Genomic DNA, 18,557 nt, shown 5'->3' on the forward strand with positions numbered 1-18,557 from the left:
CCAGTACCCTAACCAGTACCCTAACCAGTACCCTAACCAGTACCCTAACCAGTACCCTAACCAGTACCCTAACCAGTACCCTAACCAGTACCCTAACCAGTACCCTAACCAGTACCCTAACCAGTACCCTAACCAGTACCCTAACCAGTACCCTAACCAGTACCCTAACCAGTACCCTCCAGGCTCTCCCGTCTGTCTCTCCTGCTTTCTCTCTCTCTCTGCAGCAACTCTAAGGAGACGGCCATTGTGCTGCTTAGCAGACTCCCCGGGTAGGTCTATATAAACCCAGCATAAAGCCACCACACTGACCCTCACAACGAAAAGAACCAGCACAGCCCTCCACAATGAGTTCTACCTGGCTAGGATACTCACCTGAACTTAGAAGTCAGAGGCTGATGTAAAACAGACCAATACACATCATGATGCCAGAGGCTGATGTAAACAGACCAATACACATCATGATGCCAGAGGCTGATGTAAACAGACCAATACACATCATGATGCCAGAGGCTGATGTAAACAGACCAATACACATCATGATGCCAGAGGCTGATGTAAACAGACCAATACACATCATGATGCCAGAGGCTGATGTAAACAGACCAATACACATCATGATGCCAGAGGCTGATGTAAACAGACCAATACACATCATGATGCCAGAGGCTGATGTAAACAGACCAATACATCATGATGCCAGAGGCTGATGACCAATACACATCATGATGTCAGAGGCTGATGTAAACAGACCAATAACATCATGATGCCAGAGGCTGATGTAAACAGACCAATACACATCATGATGCCAGAGGCTGATGTAAACAGACCAATACACATCATGATGCCAGAGGCTGATGTAAACAGACCAATACACATCACGATGTCAGAGGCTGATGTAAACAGACCAATACACATCATGATGCAAGAGGCTGATGTAAAACAGACCAATACACATCATGATGCCAGAGGCTGATGATGACCAATACACATCATGATGCCAGAGGCTGACCAATAAAACAGACCAATACACATCATGATGCCAGAGGCTGATGTAAACAGACCAATACACATCATGATGCCAGAGGCTGATGTAAAACAGACCAATACACATCATGATGCCAGAGGCCAGAATACACATCATGATGCCAGAGGCTGATGTAAAAACAGACCTGATGTAAACAGACCAATACACATCATGATGCCAGAGGCTGATGTAAACAGACCAATACACATCATGATGCCAGAGGCTGATGTAAACAGACCAATACACATCATGATGCCAGAGGCTGATGTAAACAGACCAATACACATCATGATGCCAGAGGCTGATGTAAACAGACCAATACACATCATGATGCCAGAGGCTGATGTAAACAGACCAATACACATCATGATGCCAGAGGCTGATGTAAACAGACCAATACACATCATGATGCCAGAGGCTGATGTAAACAGACCAATACACATCATGATGCCAGAGGCTGATGTAAACAGACCAATACACATCATGATGCCAGAGGCTGATGTAAACAGACCAATACACATCATGATGCCAGAGGCTGATGTAAACAGACCAATACACATCATGATGCCAGAGGCTGATGTAAACAGACCAATACACATCATGATGCCAGAGGCTGATGTAAACAGACCAATACACATCATGATGCCAGAGGCTGATGTAAACAGACCAATACACATCATGATGCCAGAGGCTGATGTAAACAGACCAATACACATCATGATGCCAGAGGCTGATGTAAACAGACCAATACACATCATGATGCCAGAGGCTGATGTAAACAGACCAATACATCATGCCATGATGCCAGAGGCTGATGTAAAACAGACCAATACACATCATGATGCCAGAGGCTGATGTAAACAGACCAATACACATCATGATGCCAGAGGCTGATGACCAATACACATCATGATGCCAGAGGCTGATGTAAACAGACCAATACACATCATGATGCCAGAGGCTGATGTAAACAGACCAAAATCAGATGCCAGAGGCTGATGTACACATCATGATGCCAGAGGCTGATGTAAACAGACCAATACACATCATGATGCCAGAGGCTGATGTAAACAGACCAATACACATCATGATGCCAGAGGCTGATGTAAACAGACCAATACACATCATGATGCCAGAGGCTGATGTAAACAGACCAATACACATCATGATGCCAGAGGCTGATGTAAACAGACCAATACACATCATGATGCCAGAGGCTGATGTAAACAGACCAATACACATCATGATGCCAGAGGCTGATGTAAACAGACCAATACACATCATGATGCCAGAGGCTGATGTAAACAGACCAATACACATCATGATGCCAGAGGCTGATGTAAAACAGACCAATACACATCATGATGCCAGAGGCTGATGTAAACAGACCAATACACATCATGATGCCAGAGGCTGATGTAAACAGACCAATACACATCATGATGCCAGAGGCTGATGTAAACAGACCAATACACATCATGATGCCAGAGGCTGATGTAAACAGACCAATACACATCATGATGCCAGAGGCTGAGGCATGATGATGTAAACAGACCAATACACATCATGATGCCAGAGGCTGATGTAAACAGACCAATACACATCATGATGCCAGAGGCTGATGTAAACAGACCAATACACATCATGATGCCAGAGGATGTAAACAGACCAATACACATGATGCCAGAGGCTGAAACAGACCAATACATCATGATCATGATGCATCATGATGCCAGAGGCTGATGTGCCAGAGGCTGATGTAAACAGACACATCATGATGCCAGAGGCTGATCAGACCAATACACATCATGATGCCAGAGGCTGATGTAAACAGACCAATACACATCATGATGCCAGAGGCTGATGTAAACAGACCAATACACATCATGATGCCAGAGGCTGATGTAACAGACCAATACACATCATGATGCCAGAGGCTGATGTAAACAGACACATCATGATGCCAGAGGCTGATGTAAACAGACCAATACACATCATGATGCCAGAGGCTGATGTAAACAGACCAATACACATCATGATGCCAGAGGCTGATAAACAGACCAATACACATCATGATGCCAGAGGCTGATGTAAACAGACCAATACACATCATGATGCCAGAGGCTGATGTAAACAGACCAATACACATCATGATGTCAGAGGCTGATGTAAACAGACCAATACACATCATGATGCCAGAGGCTGATGTAAACAGACCAATACACATCATGATGCCAGAGGCTGATGTAAACAGACCAATACACATCATGATGCCAGAGGCTGATGTAAAACAGACCAATACACATCATGATGCCAGAGGCTGATGTAAACAGACCAATACACATCATGATGCCAGAGGCTGATGTAAACAGACCAATACACATCATGATGCCAGAGGCTGATGTAAACAGACCAATACACATCATGATGCCAGAGGCTGATGTAAACAGACCAATACACATCATGATGCCAGAGGCTGATGTAAAACAGACCAATACACATCATGATGCCAGAGGCTGATAAACAGTATCAACAGAGGCTGATGTAAACAGACCAATACACATCATGATGCCAGAGGCTGATGTAAACAGACCAATACACATCATGATGCCAGAGGCTGATGTAAACAGACCAATACACATCATGATGCCAGAGGCTGATGTAAACAGACCAATACACATCATGATGCCAGAGGCTGATGTAAACAGACCAATAAATCATGATGCCAGAATACACATCATGATGCCAGAGGCTGATGTAAACAGACCAATACACATCATGATGCCAGAGGCTGATGTAAACAGACCAATACACATCATGATGCCAGAGGCTGATGTAAACAGACCAATACACATCATGATGCCAGAGGCTGATGTAAACAGACCAATACACATCATGATGCCAGAGGCTGAAAACAGACCAATACACATCATGATGCCAGAGGCTGATGTAAACAGACCAATACACATCATGATGCCAGAGGCTGATGTAAACAGACCAATACACATCATGATGCCAGAGGCTGATGTAAACAGACCAATACACATCACGATGTCAGAGGCTGATGTAAACAGACCAATACACATCATGATGCCAGAGGCTGATGTGACCAATACACATCATGATGCCAGAGGCTGATGTAAACAGACCAATACATCATGATGCCAGAGGCTGATGTAAACAGACCAATACACATCATGATGCCAGAGGCTGATGTAAACAGACCAATACACATCATGATGCCAGAGGCTGATGTAAACAGACCAATACACATCATGATGCCAGAGGCTGATGTAAACAGACCAATACACATCATGATGCCAGAGGCTGATGTAAAACAGACCAATACACATCATGATGCCAGAGGCTGATGTAAACAGACCAATACACATCATGATGCCAGAGGCTGATGTAAAACAGACCAATACACATCATGATGCCAGAGGCTGATGTAAACAGACCAATACACATCATGATGCCAGAGGCTGATGTAAACAGACCAATACACATCATGATGCCAGAGGCTGATGTAAAACAGACCAATACACATCATGATGCCAGAGGCTGATGTAAACAGACCAATACACATCATGATGCCAGAGGCTGATGTAAACAGACCAATACACATCATGATGCCAGAGGCTGATGTAAACAGACCAATACACATCATGATGCCAGAGGCTGATGTAAATCATGATGCCAATAAACACATCATGATGCCAGAGGCTGATGTAAACAGACCAATACACATCATGATGCCAGAGGCTGATGTAAACAGACCAATACACATCATGATGCCAGAGGCTGATGTAAACAGACCAATACACATCATGATGCCAGAGGCTGATGTAAACAGACCAATACACATCACGATGTCAGAGGCTGATGTATTGTCAACAGAACAATACACAGCTCATGCTAATCAGAACAACATAACAGTCTCTCAGTCTTGGTTATAAATAGTAACAGAGACAGACAGGATGTAATCAGAACAATGAGACAGAGGACACAGTAACATGGTGAGACATTGCTCTCTATTCTTCCACTGAATACCCCCCCTTCCTTCGGCTAATTTGACCTAATACTCACTCAATGCTTTTATAATGGCTGTAAAGATTGTTGTCGCTGAGCCAAATGTTTCAGTAGTTAGTCACAGTGATATGATCATACCATCTTATAGCTTTTTCGCTGAGCAGAATGGCTTTACAGAGAGGCTGGGCGGATGGTCAGGGGTTAGAGGTTAACTGTCAGGGGTTATCGTACTTACATAGCTGTGCAGAGGTGGGGCTGGGCGGAGGGTCAGGGGTTAGAGGTTAAGTGTCAGGGGTTATGGTACTTACATAGCTGTGCAGAAGTGGGGCTGGGCGGAGGGTCAGGGGTTAGAGGTTAAGTGTCAGGGGTTATGGTACTTACATAGCTGTGCAGAAGTGGGGCTGGGCGGAGGGTCAGGGGTTAGAGGTTAAGTGTCAGGGGTTATGGTACTTACATAGCTGTGCAGAAGTGGGGCTGGGCGGAGGGTCAGGGGTTAGAGGTTAAGTGTCAGGGGTTATGGTACTTACATAGCTGTGCAGAAGTGGGGCTGGGCGGAGGGTCAGGGGTTAGAGGTTAAGTGTCAGGGGTTATGGTACTTACATAGCTGTGCAGAAGTGGGGCTGGGCGGAGGGTCAGGGGTTAGAGGTTAAGTGTCAGGGGTTATGGTACTTACATAGCTGTGCAGAAGTGGGGCTGGGCGGGGGTCAGGGGTTAGAGGTTAAGTGTCAGGGGTTATGGTACTTACATAGCTGTGCAGAAGTGGGGCTGGGCGGGGGAGGGTCAGGGGTTGACTGTCAGGGGTTTGGTACTTACATAGCTGTGCAGAAGTGGGGCTACAGGGTCAGCAGTGTCAGGGGTTATGGTACTTACATAGCTGTGCAGAAGTGGGGCTGAGACGGAGTGGGGTCACGAGGTTAAGTGTCAGGGTTATGGCACATAGCTGTGCTGGGGCTGAAGTCCCCGACGTTACACATGTTGGTGCTACAGCAGCAGAATCCTGGAGGAGGATCTGAGAGGAGGATGGTAGACCACGCAACGGACAGGATGTTGTGAGTCCAGCATCCTGGAGGAGGATAGAGAGGAGGATGAGAGACTGCTGCGGACAGGATGTTAGTCCAGCATCCTGGAGGAGGATAGAGAGGAGGATGAGAGACTGCTGCGGACAGGATGTGAGTCCAGCATCCTGGAGGAGGATAGAGAGGAGGATGAGAGACTGCTGCGGACAGGATGTGACTGTGTGTTCTGCCTTTGATTATAAACACTGTGTGGGTCAGAGTGAGTGAGTGAGTGAGTGAGTGAGTGAGTGAGTGAGTGAGTGAGTGAGTGAGTGAGTGAGTGAGTGAGTGAGTGAGTGAGTGAGTGAGTGACAGAAAGACACCAACCAAGAATTCACAAAATGGGCCAAATACCAAATTGAGACCGTATGCAGAAGTCTTCAAAAATATCCTGTGTACAACGTAAAACACCAAATAATGCATGAAGAGCATAATTAGGCCGATACCCAATAATGATAAAAATCCAGAAAAGAGCCATTAAATTCTACAACAACCTAAAAGGAAGCGATTCCCAAACCTTCCATAACAAAGCCATCACCTACAGAGAGATGAACCTGGAGAAGAGTCCCCTAAGCAAGCTGGTCCTGGGGCTCTGTTCACAAACACAAACACACCCTACAGAGCCCCAGCACAGCAACACAATTAGACACAACCAAATCATGAGAAAACAAAAAAGGTAATTACTTGACACATTGGAAAGAATTAACAAAAAACAGAGCAAACTAGAATGGTATTTGGCCCTAAAACAGAGAGTACACAGTGGCAGAATACCTGAACACTGTGACTGACCCAAACTTAAGGAAAGCTTTGACTATGTACAGACTCAGTGAGCATAGCCTTGCTATTGAGAAAGGCCGCCGTAGGCAGACATGGCTCTCAAGAGAAGACAGGCTATGTGCTCACTGCCCACAAAATGAGGTGGAAACTGAGATGCACTTCCTAACCTCCTGTCCAATGTATGACCATATTAGAGATACATATTTCCCTCAGATTACACAGATCCACAAAGAATTAGAAAACAAACCCGAGTTTGATAAACTCCCATATCTACTGGGTGAAATTCCACAGTGTGACATCACAGCAGCAAGATTTGTGACCTGTTGCCACAAGAAAAGGGCAACCAGTGAAGAACAAACACCAGACAGCCAGATAGACAGACAGACGGACGGACAGGGCGGACAGGACAGACAGGACAGGACAGGACAGACAGGACAGACAGGACAGACAGGACAGACAGGACAGGACAGGACAGTACAGGACGGACAGGACAGGACAGGACAGGACAGGACAGACAGGACAGTACAGGACGGACAGGACAGGACAGGACGAACAGGACAGGACAGGACAGGACAGACAGGACAGACAGGACAGGACAGGACGGACAGGACAGGACAGGACGAACAGGACAGGACAGGACAGGACGGACAGGACAGACAGGACAGACAGGACAGGACAGACAGGACAGGACGGACAGGACAGACAGGACAGACAGGACAGGACGGACAGGACAGGACAGGACGGACAGGACAGACAGGACAGACAGGACAGACAGGACAGGACAGACAGGACAGGACGGACAGGACAGACAGGACAGGACAGGACAAACAGGACAGGACAGACAGGACAGGACAGGACGGACAGGACAGGACGGACAGGACAGGACAGGACGGACAGGACAGACAGGACAGGACGGACAGGACAGACAGGACAGGACAGGACAGGACGGACAGGACAGGACGGACAGGACAGGACAGGACGGACAGGACAGACAGGACAGGACGGACAGGACAGACAGGACAGACAGGACAGACAGGACAGGACAGACACGTACCCTGTTTGAAGGTCTCTAGTGAGTGTGTATTGAGAGAGCAGACGTACCCTGTTTGACCAGGTGTATCTCTCCGTCTCTAGTCTTCTCCCACAGGCCATAGCATCGAGAGCCCTTACTGCAGCGTATAGTAGTATTATCTCTGGTCATAGGCCAGTCTCCTGCTCCTCCCACTGCTCCTCCCACTGCTCCCACACGCTGCTCCTCATACTGCTGCTGCTGGTCGTTGAAGGCACACTCACGCTCCTCACTCTGGGCAGCTAGGTGGAGAGAGAGATGGGGGGAGAGAGGGAGAGGGGATAGGGAGAGGGAGAGGGGAGAGAGAGAGGGAGAGGGGATAGGGAGAGGGGAGAGAGAGAGTGAGAATAATTTGCACTTCTGAGTCAGAAAAGGAAATAGATTTTTCGGGTTTGGTAAAGCTTTTTGTTATCTTTATCTAATTAACTACTCAGCAGCAGGCAGCATGGGTCTGGATGGGGGTATTCACATGGGGGGATGAACTGTAGGTAACCAGGTATTCACATGGGGGGATGAACTGTAGGTAACCAGGTATTCACATGGGGGGATGAACTGTAGGTAATCAGGTATTCACATGGGGGGATGAACTGTAGGTAACCAGGTATTCACATGGGGGGATGAACTGTAGGTAATCAGGTATTCACATGGGGGGATGAACTGTAGGTAACCAGGTATTCACATGGGGGGATGAACTGTAGGTAATCAGGTATTCACATGGGGGGATGAACTGTAGGTAACCAGGTATTCACATGGGGGGATGAACTGTAGGTAATCAGGTATTCACATGGGGGGATGAACTGCAGGTAACCAGGTATTCACATGGGGGGATGAACTGTAGGTAACCAGGTATTCACATGGGGGGATGAACTGTAGGTAACCAGGTATTCACATGGGGGGATGAACTGCAGGTAACCAGGTATTCACATGGGGGGATGAACTGTAGGTAACCAGGTATTCACATGGGGGGATGAACTGTAGGTAACCAGGTATTCACATGGGGGGATGAACTGTAGGTAACCAGGTATTCACATGGGGGGATGAACTGTAGGTAACCAGGTATTCACATGGGGGGATGAACTGTAGGTAATCAGGTATTCACATGGGGGGATGAACTGTAGGTAATCAGGTATTCACATGGGGGGATGAACTGTAGGTAATCAGGTATTCACATGGGGGGATGAACTGTAGGTAACCAGGTATTCACATGGGGGGATGAACTGTAGGTAACCAGGTATTCACATGGGGGATGAACTGTAGGTAACCAGGTATTCACATGGGGGGATGAACTGTAGGTAACCAGGTATTCACATGGGGGGATGAACTGTAGGTAACCAGGTATTCACATGGGGGACTGTCGGTCGGCCAGGCAGAGTACAGAACAGAACAGCTGGGCAGGAGTTCTGGAGACTCTACACCTGCCGTACACACACCCTTAGTCAAGCAAGTGAACACGCACCATTAGAGCTTGTATTGTCAATAATGCTACTATCCTGCTGGAGTTACCATGTTGTCCTGCTAGAGTTACCATGTCAATAATGCTGTTATCCTGCTGGAGTTACCATGTTATCCTGCTGGAGTTACCATGTTATCCTGCTGGAGTTACCATGTTATCCTGCTGGAGTTACCATGTTATCCTGCTAGAGTTACCATGTTATCCTACTAGAGTTACCATGTTATCCTACTAGAGTTACCATGTCAATAATGCTGTTATCCTGCTGGAGTTACCATGTTATCCTGCTGGAGTTACCATGTTATCCTGCTAGAGTTACCATGTTATCCTGCTGGAGTTACCATGTTATCCTGCTGGAGTTACCATGTTATCCTGCTGGAGTTACCATGTTATCCTGCTGGAGTTACCATGTTATCCTGCTAGAGTTACCATGTTATCCTGCTAGAGTTACCATGTTATCCTGCTAGAGTTACCATGTTATCCTGCTAGAGTTACCATGTTATCCTGCTGGAGTTACCATGTTGTCCTGTTAGAGTTACCATGTTATCCTGCTAGAGTTACCATGTTATCCTGCTAGAGTTACCATGTCAATAATGCTACTATCCTGCTGGAGTTACCATGTTATCCTGCTAGAGTTACCATGTTATCCTACTAGAGTTACCATGTCAATAATGCTACTATCCTGCTGGAGTTACCATGTTATCCTGATAGAGTTACCATGTTATCCTGCTAGAGTTACCATGTTATCCTGCTGGAGTTACCATGTTATCCTGTTAGAGTTACCATGTTATCCTGCTAGAGTTACCATGTCAATAATGCTACTATCCTGCTGGAGTTACCATGTTATCCTGCTTGGGTTACCATGTTATCCTGCTGGAGTTACCATGTTATCCTACTGGAGTTACCATGTTATCCTGCTGGAGTTACCATGTTATCCTACTGGAGTTACCATGTTATCCTGCTGGAGTTACCATGTTGTCCTGCTGGAGTTACCATGTTATCCTGCTGGAGTTACCATGTTATCCTGCTGGAGTTACCATGTTATCCCTGTTACCATGTTATCCTGCTGGAGTTACCATGTTATCCTACTGGAGTTACCATGTTATCCTGCTGGAGTTACCATGTTATCCTGCTAGAGTTACCATGTTATCCTGCTGGAGTTACCATGTTATCCTGCTGGAGTTACCATGTTATCCTACTGGAGTTACCATGTTATCCTGCTGGAGTTACCATGTTATCCTACTGGAGTTACCATGTTATCCTGCTAGAGTTACCATGTTATCCTGCTAGAGTTACCATGTTATCCTGCTAGAGTTACCATGTTATCCTGCTGGAGTTACCATGTTATCCTGTTAGAGTTACCATGTCAATAATGCTACTATCCTGCTGGAGTTACCATGTTATCCTACTGGAGTTACCATGTTATCCTACTGGAGTTACCATGTTATCCTGCTGGAGTTACCATGTTATCCTGCTAGAGTTACCATGTTATCCTGCTAGAGTTACCATGTTATCCTGCTGGAGTTACCATGTTATCCTGTTAGAGTTACCATGTCAATAATGCTACTATCCTGCTGGAGTTACCATGTTATCCTACTGGAGTTACCATGTTATCCTACTGGAGTTACCATGTTATCCTGCTGGAGTTACCATGTTATCCTGCTAGAGTTACCATGTTATCCTGCTAGAGTTACCATGTTATCCTGCTAGAGTTACCATGTTATCCTGCTAGAGTTACCATGTTATCCTGCTAGAGTTACCATGTTATCCTGCTGGAGTTACCATGTTATCCTGCTAGAGTTACCATGTTATCCTGCTGGAGTTACCATGTTATCCTACTGGAGTTACCATGTTATCCTACTGGAGTTACCATGTTATCCTGCTGGAGTTACCATGTTATCCTGCTAGAGTTACCATGTCAATAATGCTGTTATCCTGCTGGAGTTACCATGTTATCCTGCTGGAGTTACCATGTTATCCTGCTAGAGTTACCATGTTATCCTGCTGGAGTTACCATGTTATCCTACTAGAGTTACCATGTCAATAATGCTGTTATCCTGCTGGAGTTACCATGTTATCCTGCTGGAGTTACCATGTTATCCTGCTAGAGTTACCATGTTATCCTGCTGGAGTTACCTTGTTATCCTGCTGGAGTTACCATGTTATCCTGCTGGAGTTACCATGTTATCCTGCTGGAGTTACCATGTTATCCTGCTAGAGTTACCATGTTATCCTGCTAGAGTTACCATGTTATCCTGCTAGAGTTACCATGTTATCCTGCTAGAGTTACCATGTTATCCTGCTGGAGTTACCATGTTATCCTGTTAGAGTTACCATGTTATCCTGCTAGAGTTACCATGTCAATAATGCTACTATCCTGCTGGAGTTACCATGTTATCCTGATAGAGTTACCATGTTATCCTGCTAGAGTTACCATGTTATCCTGCTAGAGTTACCATGTTATCCTGCTGGAGTTACCATGTTATCCTGTTAGAGTTACCATGTTATCCTGCTAGAGTTACCATGTCAATAATGCTACTATCCTGCTGGAGTTACCATGTTATCCTGCTTGGGTTACCATGTTATCCTGCTGGAGTTACCATGTTATCCTACTGGAGTTACCATGTTATCCTGCTGGAGTTACCATGTTATCCTACTGGAGTTACCATGTTATCCTGCTGGAGTTACCATGTTGTCCTGCTGGAGTTACCATGTTATCCTGCTGGAGTTACCATGTTATCCTGCTGGAGTTACCATGTTATCCTGCTTGAGTTACCATGTTATCCTGCTGGAGTTACCATGTTATCCTACTGGAGTTACCATGTTATCCTGCTGGAGTTACCATGTTATCCTGCTAGAGTTACCATGTTATCCTGCTGGAGTTACCATGTTATCCTGCTGGAGTTACCATGTTATCCTACTGGAGTTACCATGTTATCCTGCTGGAGTTACCATGTTATCCTACTGGAGTTACCATGTTATCCTGCTAGAGTTACCATGTTATCCTGCTAGAGTTACCATGTTATCCTGCTAGAGTTACCATGTTATCCTGCTGGAGTTACCATGTTATCCTGTTAGAGTTACCATGTCAATAATGCTACTATCCTGCTGGAGTTACCATGTTATCCTACTGGAGTTACCATGTTATCCTACTGGAGTTACCATGTTATCCTGCTGGAGTTACCATGTTATCCTGCTAGAGTTACCATGTTATCCTGCTAGAGTTACCATGTTATCCTGCTGGAGTTACCATGTTATCCTGTTAGAGTTACCATGTCAATAATGCTACTATCCTGCTGGAGTTACCATGTTATCCTACTGGAGTTACCATGTTATCCTACTGGAGTTACCATGTTATCCTGCTGGAGTTACCATGTTATCCTGCTAGAGTTACCATGTTATCCTGCTAGAGTTACCATGTTATCCTGCTAGAGTTACCATGTTATCCTGCTAGAGTTACCATGTTATCCTGCTAGAGTTACCATGTTATCCTGCTGGAGTTACCATGTTATCCTGCTAGAGTTACCATGTTATCCTGCTGGAGTTACCATGTTATCCTACTGGAGTTACCATGTTATCCTACTGGAGTTACCATGTTATCCTGCTGGAGTTACCATGTTATCCTGCTAGAGTTACCATGTTATCCTACTAGAGTTACCATGTTATCCTACTAGAGTTAACATGTTATCAACAAGTCACAAATCTGAACATGTCACAAATCTGTCCTACTGCCTGAACAAGTCACAAATCTGTCCTACTGCCTGAACAAGTCACAAATCTGTCCTACTGTCTGAACAAGTCACAAATCTGTCCTACTGTCTGAACAAGTCACAAATCTGTCCTACTGCCTGAACATGTCACAAATCTGTCCTACTGTCTGAACTAGTCACATATCTGTCCTACTGTCTGAACATGTGATCGTCAGGCCCTGTAAATGACTTGTGAACGCCAAGCCCTGTAAATGACAGATCAAGCCCTGTAAATGACAGATCAAGCCCTGCAAATGACAGATCAAGCCCTGTAAATGACAGATCAAGCCCTGTAAATGACAGATCAAGCCCTGTAAATGACTAGTGATGGTCAAGCCCTGTAAATGACAGATCAAGCCCTGTAAATGACAGATCAGGCCCTGTAAATGACAGATCAAGCCCTGTAAATGACAGATCAAGCCCTGTAAATGACTAGTGATGGTCAAGCCCTGTAAATGACTAGTGATGGTCAAGCCCTGTAAATGACTAGTGATGGTCAAGCCCTGTAAATGACAGATCAAGCCCTGTAAATGACAGGTAGCACCCTGTAGCACTTATGTCGTCATGAGGCTAATCAGGGAACCACCTCCACCTTGCCCGCCAAACCAGAACCCACTACAACAGATCCACAGGTGATGTAATAGCCACTGCTCTGCACACTCTCCCACCTGGACAAGAGGATGAGAATGCTGTTCATTGACAACAGCTTGGCTTTCAGCACCATAGTGTCCCTCAAGCTCATCACTGAACTCAGGGCCCTGGGACTGAACCGCTCCCTGTGCAACTGGGTCCAAGACTAAATGGAAGAAGTTTGGAACCACCAAGACTCTTCCTGGAGCTGGCCGCCCGGCCAAACTGAGCAATCGGGGGAGAAGGGCCTTGGTCAGGGAGGTGACTAAGAACCCGATGGTCACTCTGAAAGAGCTCCAGGGTTCCTCTGTGGAGATGGGAGAACCTTCCAGAAGGACAACCATCCCTGCAGCACTCCACCAAGCAGGCCTAAAGGACTCTCAAACCATGAGAAATAAGATTCTCTGGTCTGATGAAACCAAGATTTAACTCTTTGGCCTGAATGCCAAGCGTCTGGAGGAAACCTGGCACCATCCCTATGGTGAAGCATGGTGGTGGCAGCATCATGCTGTGGGGATGTTTTTCAGCTGCAGGGACTGGGAGACTAGTCAGGATCGAGGCAAAGATGAACAGAGCAAAGTACAGAGAGATCCTTGATCTCAAAGTACAGAGAGATGAACCTGGAGAAGAGTCTTCTAAGCAAGCTGGTCCTGGGGCTCTGTTCACAAACACAAACACACCCTACAGAGCCCCAGGACAGCAACACAATTAGATCCAACCAAATCATGAGAAAACAAAAAGATAATTACTTGACACATTGGAAAGAATTAACAAAAAAACAGAGCAAACTGGAATGCTATTTGGCCCTAAACAGAGATACATATTTCCCTCAGATTACACAGATCCACAAAGAATTCGAAAAACAAACCCGATTTTGATAAACTCCCATATCTACTGGGTGAAATACCACAGTGTGACATCACAGCAGCAAGATTTGTGACCTGTTGCCACGAGAAAAGGGCAACCAGTGAAGAACAAACACCATTGTAAATAAAAACCCATATTTATGCTTATTTATTTTCCCTTGTGTACTTTAACCATTTGTATATTGTTACAACACTGTATATATATATATATATACATTTGTAATGTCTTTATTGTTTTGAAACTTCCGTATGTGTAATGTTTACTGTTCATTTTTATTGTTTATTTCACTTTTGTATAATATCTACCTCACTTGCTTTGGCAATGTTACAGTTTTTCTCAATTGCTGAAACACTAAAACCCATTTGGCTGAACAAAGTTCTCAGTTGCCTGGACTCATTTAGCTAATGATGCAGTCTGTTGTCAATACCTTACACCATTTCACACGATAAAACACAATTTGCAGATCTCACTTAGACTTTTCAGAAAAACTCTAAACACATTCTGCACTCTAATGCACATGTCATCCATACTGGTAAACACAAGGGGCAACAATCACATACAAATAGAGAACACATGTCATTGATTGAACAGAACCACTCAACATGGATTTAACCTGTTTCAAATGATGCGACACAACCAATATAAGCCAGTTCAGAGCGCAAACAGGTTGTTGAAGGTGGGAAGGAGAAAGTCTGAGAATGGATACTGTAGTACAGTGCATTGTAGGCTGTATACTGTACAATGGATGAATTGTATGGCCCTGAACATTGTGCTTTTCATTTATTAACAGTACTGACTGCTCAATAGATTTTGACTGGTTGCAGGTTCATATCAACAATGAACAAGAATTACAGTGTCACAGAGACAAAGGACAAGTTTGTGAGATGCAGGGTACAGTACAGGGTACAGTACAGGGTACAGTGCAGGGTACAGTGCAGGGTACAGTACAGGGTACAGTACAGGGTACAGTGCAGGGTACAGTGCAGGGCACAGTACAGGGTACAGTGCAGGGTACAGTGCAGGGTACAGTGCAGGGTACAGTACAGGGTACAGTACAGGGTACAGTGCAGGGTACAGTGCAGGGTACAGTACAGGGTACAGTGCAGGGTACAGTGCAGGGTACAGTGCAGGGTACAGTGCAGGGTATAGTGCAGGGTACAGTGCAGGGTACAGTACAGGGTACAGTGCAGGGTACAGTGCAGGGTACAGTACAGGGTACAGTGCAGGGTACAGTGCAGGGTACAGTACAGGGTACAGTGCAGGGTACAGTACAGGGTACAGTGCAGGGTACAGTGCAGGGTACAATGCAGGGTACAGTGCAGGGTACAGTACAGGGTACAGTGCAGGGTACAGTGCTGTAAAAATAGGGGTACAAGGAAGAACAACAAACAAAATTGCAAAGTCATTTCTGATCAATTTTGAGCTACTAAGATAGAACATGTTTTCGTTCATCAAAAGACAATGACGGAAAAATATGAATCTTTTTTTAGATTAAAAATGTACTTCTCCCTAAGAATTGTATGTTTTGAACAATGTGTTTTCTATTTGTTCAGTGTATTGTTTACTGACTGCTTGAGAGTGTATGTCATTTTGATCTCTTTGTTTATGATTTGAGAGCAGTGTTTGATTTTGAACAACAGGTAAAAACTGTTTGGAGGCGACTGTTTCATTTTGCCAGAGGAGTCAGAGGTTATGTAAATAATGCTTGAAGATGAGGTTTTGTGTTTCATTTTGCCAGAGGAGTCAGAGGTTATGTAAATAATGCTTGAAGATGAGGTTTTGTGTTTCATTTTGCCAGAGGAGTCAGAGGTTATGTAAATAATGCTTGAAGATGAGGTTTTGTGTTTCATTTTGCCAGAGGAGTCAGAGGTTATGTAAATAATGCTTGAAGATGAGGTTTTGTGTTTCATTTTGCCAGAGGAGTCAGAGGTTATGTAAATAATGCTTGAAGATGAGGTTTTGTGTTTCATTTTGCCAGAGGAGTCAGAGGTTATGTAAATAATGCTTGAAGATGAGGTTTTGTGTTTGATTTTGCCAGAGGAGTCAGAGGTTATGTAAATAATGCTTGAAGATGAGGTTTTGTGTTTCATTTTGCCAGAGGAGTCAGAGGTTATGTAAATAATGCTTGAAGATGAGGTTTTGTGTTTCATTTTGCCAGAGGAGTCAGAGGTTATGTAAATAATGCTTGAAGATGAGGTTTTGTGTTTCATTTTGCCAGAGGAGTCAGAGGTTATGTAAATAATGCTTGAAGATGAGGTTTTGTGTTTCATTTTGCCAGAGGAGTCAGAGGTTATGTAAATAATGCTTGAAGATGAGGTTTTGTGTTTCATTTTGCCAGAGGAGTCAGAGGTTATGTAAATAATGCTTGAAGATGAGGTTTTGTGTTTCATTTTGCCAGAGGAGTCAGAGGTTATGTAAATAATGCTTGAAGATGAGGTTTTGTGTTTCATTTTGCCAGAGGAGTCAGAGGTTATGTAAATAATGCTTGAAGATGAGGTTTTGTGTTTCATTTTGCCAGAGGAGTCAGAGGTTATGTAAATAATGCTTGAAGATGAGGTTTTGTGTTTCATTTTGCCAGAGGAGTCAGAGGTTATGTAAATAATGCTTGAAGATGAGGTTTTGTGTTTCATTTTGCCAGAGGAGTCAGAGGTTATGTAAATAATGCTTGAAGATGAGGTTTTGTGTTTCATTTTGCCAGAGGAGTCAGAGGTTATGTAAATAATGCTTGAAGATGAGGTTTTGTGTTTCATTTTGCCAGAGGAGTCAGAGGTTATGTAAATAATGCTTGAAGATGAGGTTTTGTGTTTCATTTTGCCAGAGGAGTCAGAGGTTATGTAAATAATGCTTGAAGATGAGGTTTTGTGTTTCATTTTGCCAGAGGAGTCAGAGGTTATGTAAATAATGCTTGAAGATGAGGTTTTGTGTTTCATTTTGCCAGAGGAGTCAGAGGTTATGTAAATAATGCTTGAAGATGAGGTTTTGTGTTTCATTTTGCCAGAGGAGTCAGAGGTTATGTAAATAATGCTTGAAGATGAGGTTTTGTGTTTCATTTTGCCAGAGAAGTCAGAGGTTATGTAAATAATGCTTGAAGATGAGGTTTTGTGTTTCATTTTGCCAGAGGAGTCAGAGGTTATGTAAATAATGCTTGAAGATGAGGTTTTGTGTTTCATTTTTGCCAGAGGAGTCAGAGGTTATGTAAATAATGCTTGAAGATGAGGTTTTGTGTTTCATTTTGCCAGAGGAGTCAGAGGTTATGTAAATAATGCTTGAAGATGAGGTTTTGTGTTTCATTTTGCCAGAGGAGTCAGAGGTTATGTAAATAATGCTTGAAGATGAGGTTTGTGTTTCATTTTGCCAGAGGAGTCAGAGGTTATGTAAATAATGCTTGAAGATGAGGTTTTGTGTTTCATTTTGCCAGAGGAGTCAGAGGTTATGTAAATAATGCTTGAAGATGAGGTTTTGTGTTTCATTTTGCCAGAGGAGTCAGAGGTTATGTAAATAATGCTTGAAGATGAGGTTTGTGTTTCATTTTGCCAGAGGAGTCAGAGGTTATGTAAATAATGCTTGAAGATGAGGTTTTGTGTTTCATTTTGCCAGAGGAGTCAGAGGTTATGTAAATAATGCTTGAAGATGAGGTTTTGTGTTTCATTTTGCCAGAGGAGTCAGAGGTGATGTAAATAGTGCTTGAAGATGAGGTTTTGTGTTTCATTTGGCCAGAGGAGTCAGAGGTTATGTAAATAGTGCTTGAAGATGAGGTTTTGTGTTTCATTTTGCCAGAGGAGTCAGAGGTTATGTAAATAGTGCTTGAAGATGAGGTTTTGTGTTTCATTTTGCCAGAGGAGTCAGAGGTTATGTAAATAATGCTTGAAGATGAGGTTTGTGTTTCATTTTGCCAGAGGAGTCA

The 18,557-nt window shown here is 44.3% G+C and overlaps 1 protein-coding gene across 1 annotated transcript in view; it reads right to left on the reverse strand.

Moving 5' to 3' along the window:
- bmpr2b (bone morphogenetic protein receptor, type II b (serine/threonine kinase)) overlaps positions 1-18,557 on the reverse strand; it is a 184,133-nt gene that overhangs the window by 115,601 nt on the left and 49,975 nt on the right. Inside the window, 4 exon segments of the mRNA XM_052521830.1 lie at positions 5,802-5,847; positions 6,027-6,119; positions 6,211-6,239; positions 7,990-8,199. Coding sequence (XP_052377790.1) covers positions 5,802-5,847; positions 6,027-6,119; positions 6,211-6,239; positions 7,990-8,199 — 378 coding nt within the window.

Source organism: Oncorhynchus keta, chromosome 7 (genome assembly GCF_023373465.1).
Source record: "Oncorhynchus keta strain PuntledgeMale-10-30-2019 chromosome 7, Oket_V2, whole genome shotgun sequence".
In the NCBI taxonomy this organism is placed as follows: Eukaryota; Metazoa; Chordata; class Actinopteri; order Salmoniformes; family Salmonidae; genus Oncorhynchus; species Oncorhynchus keta.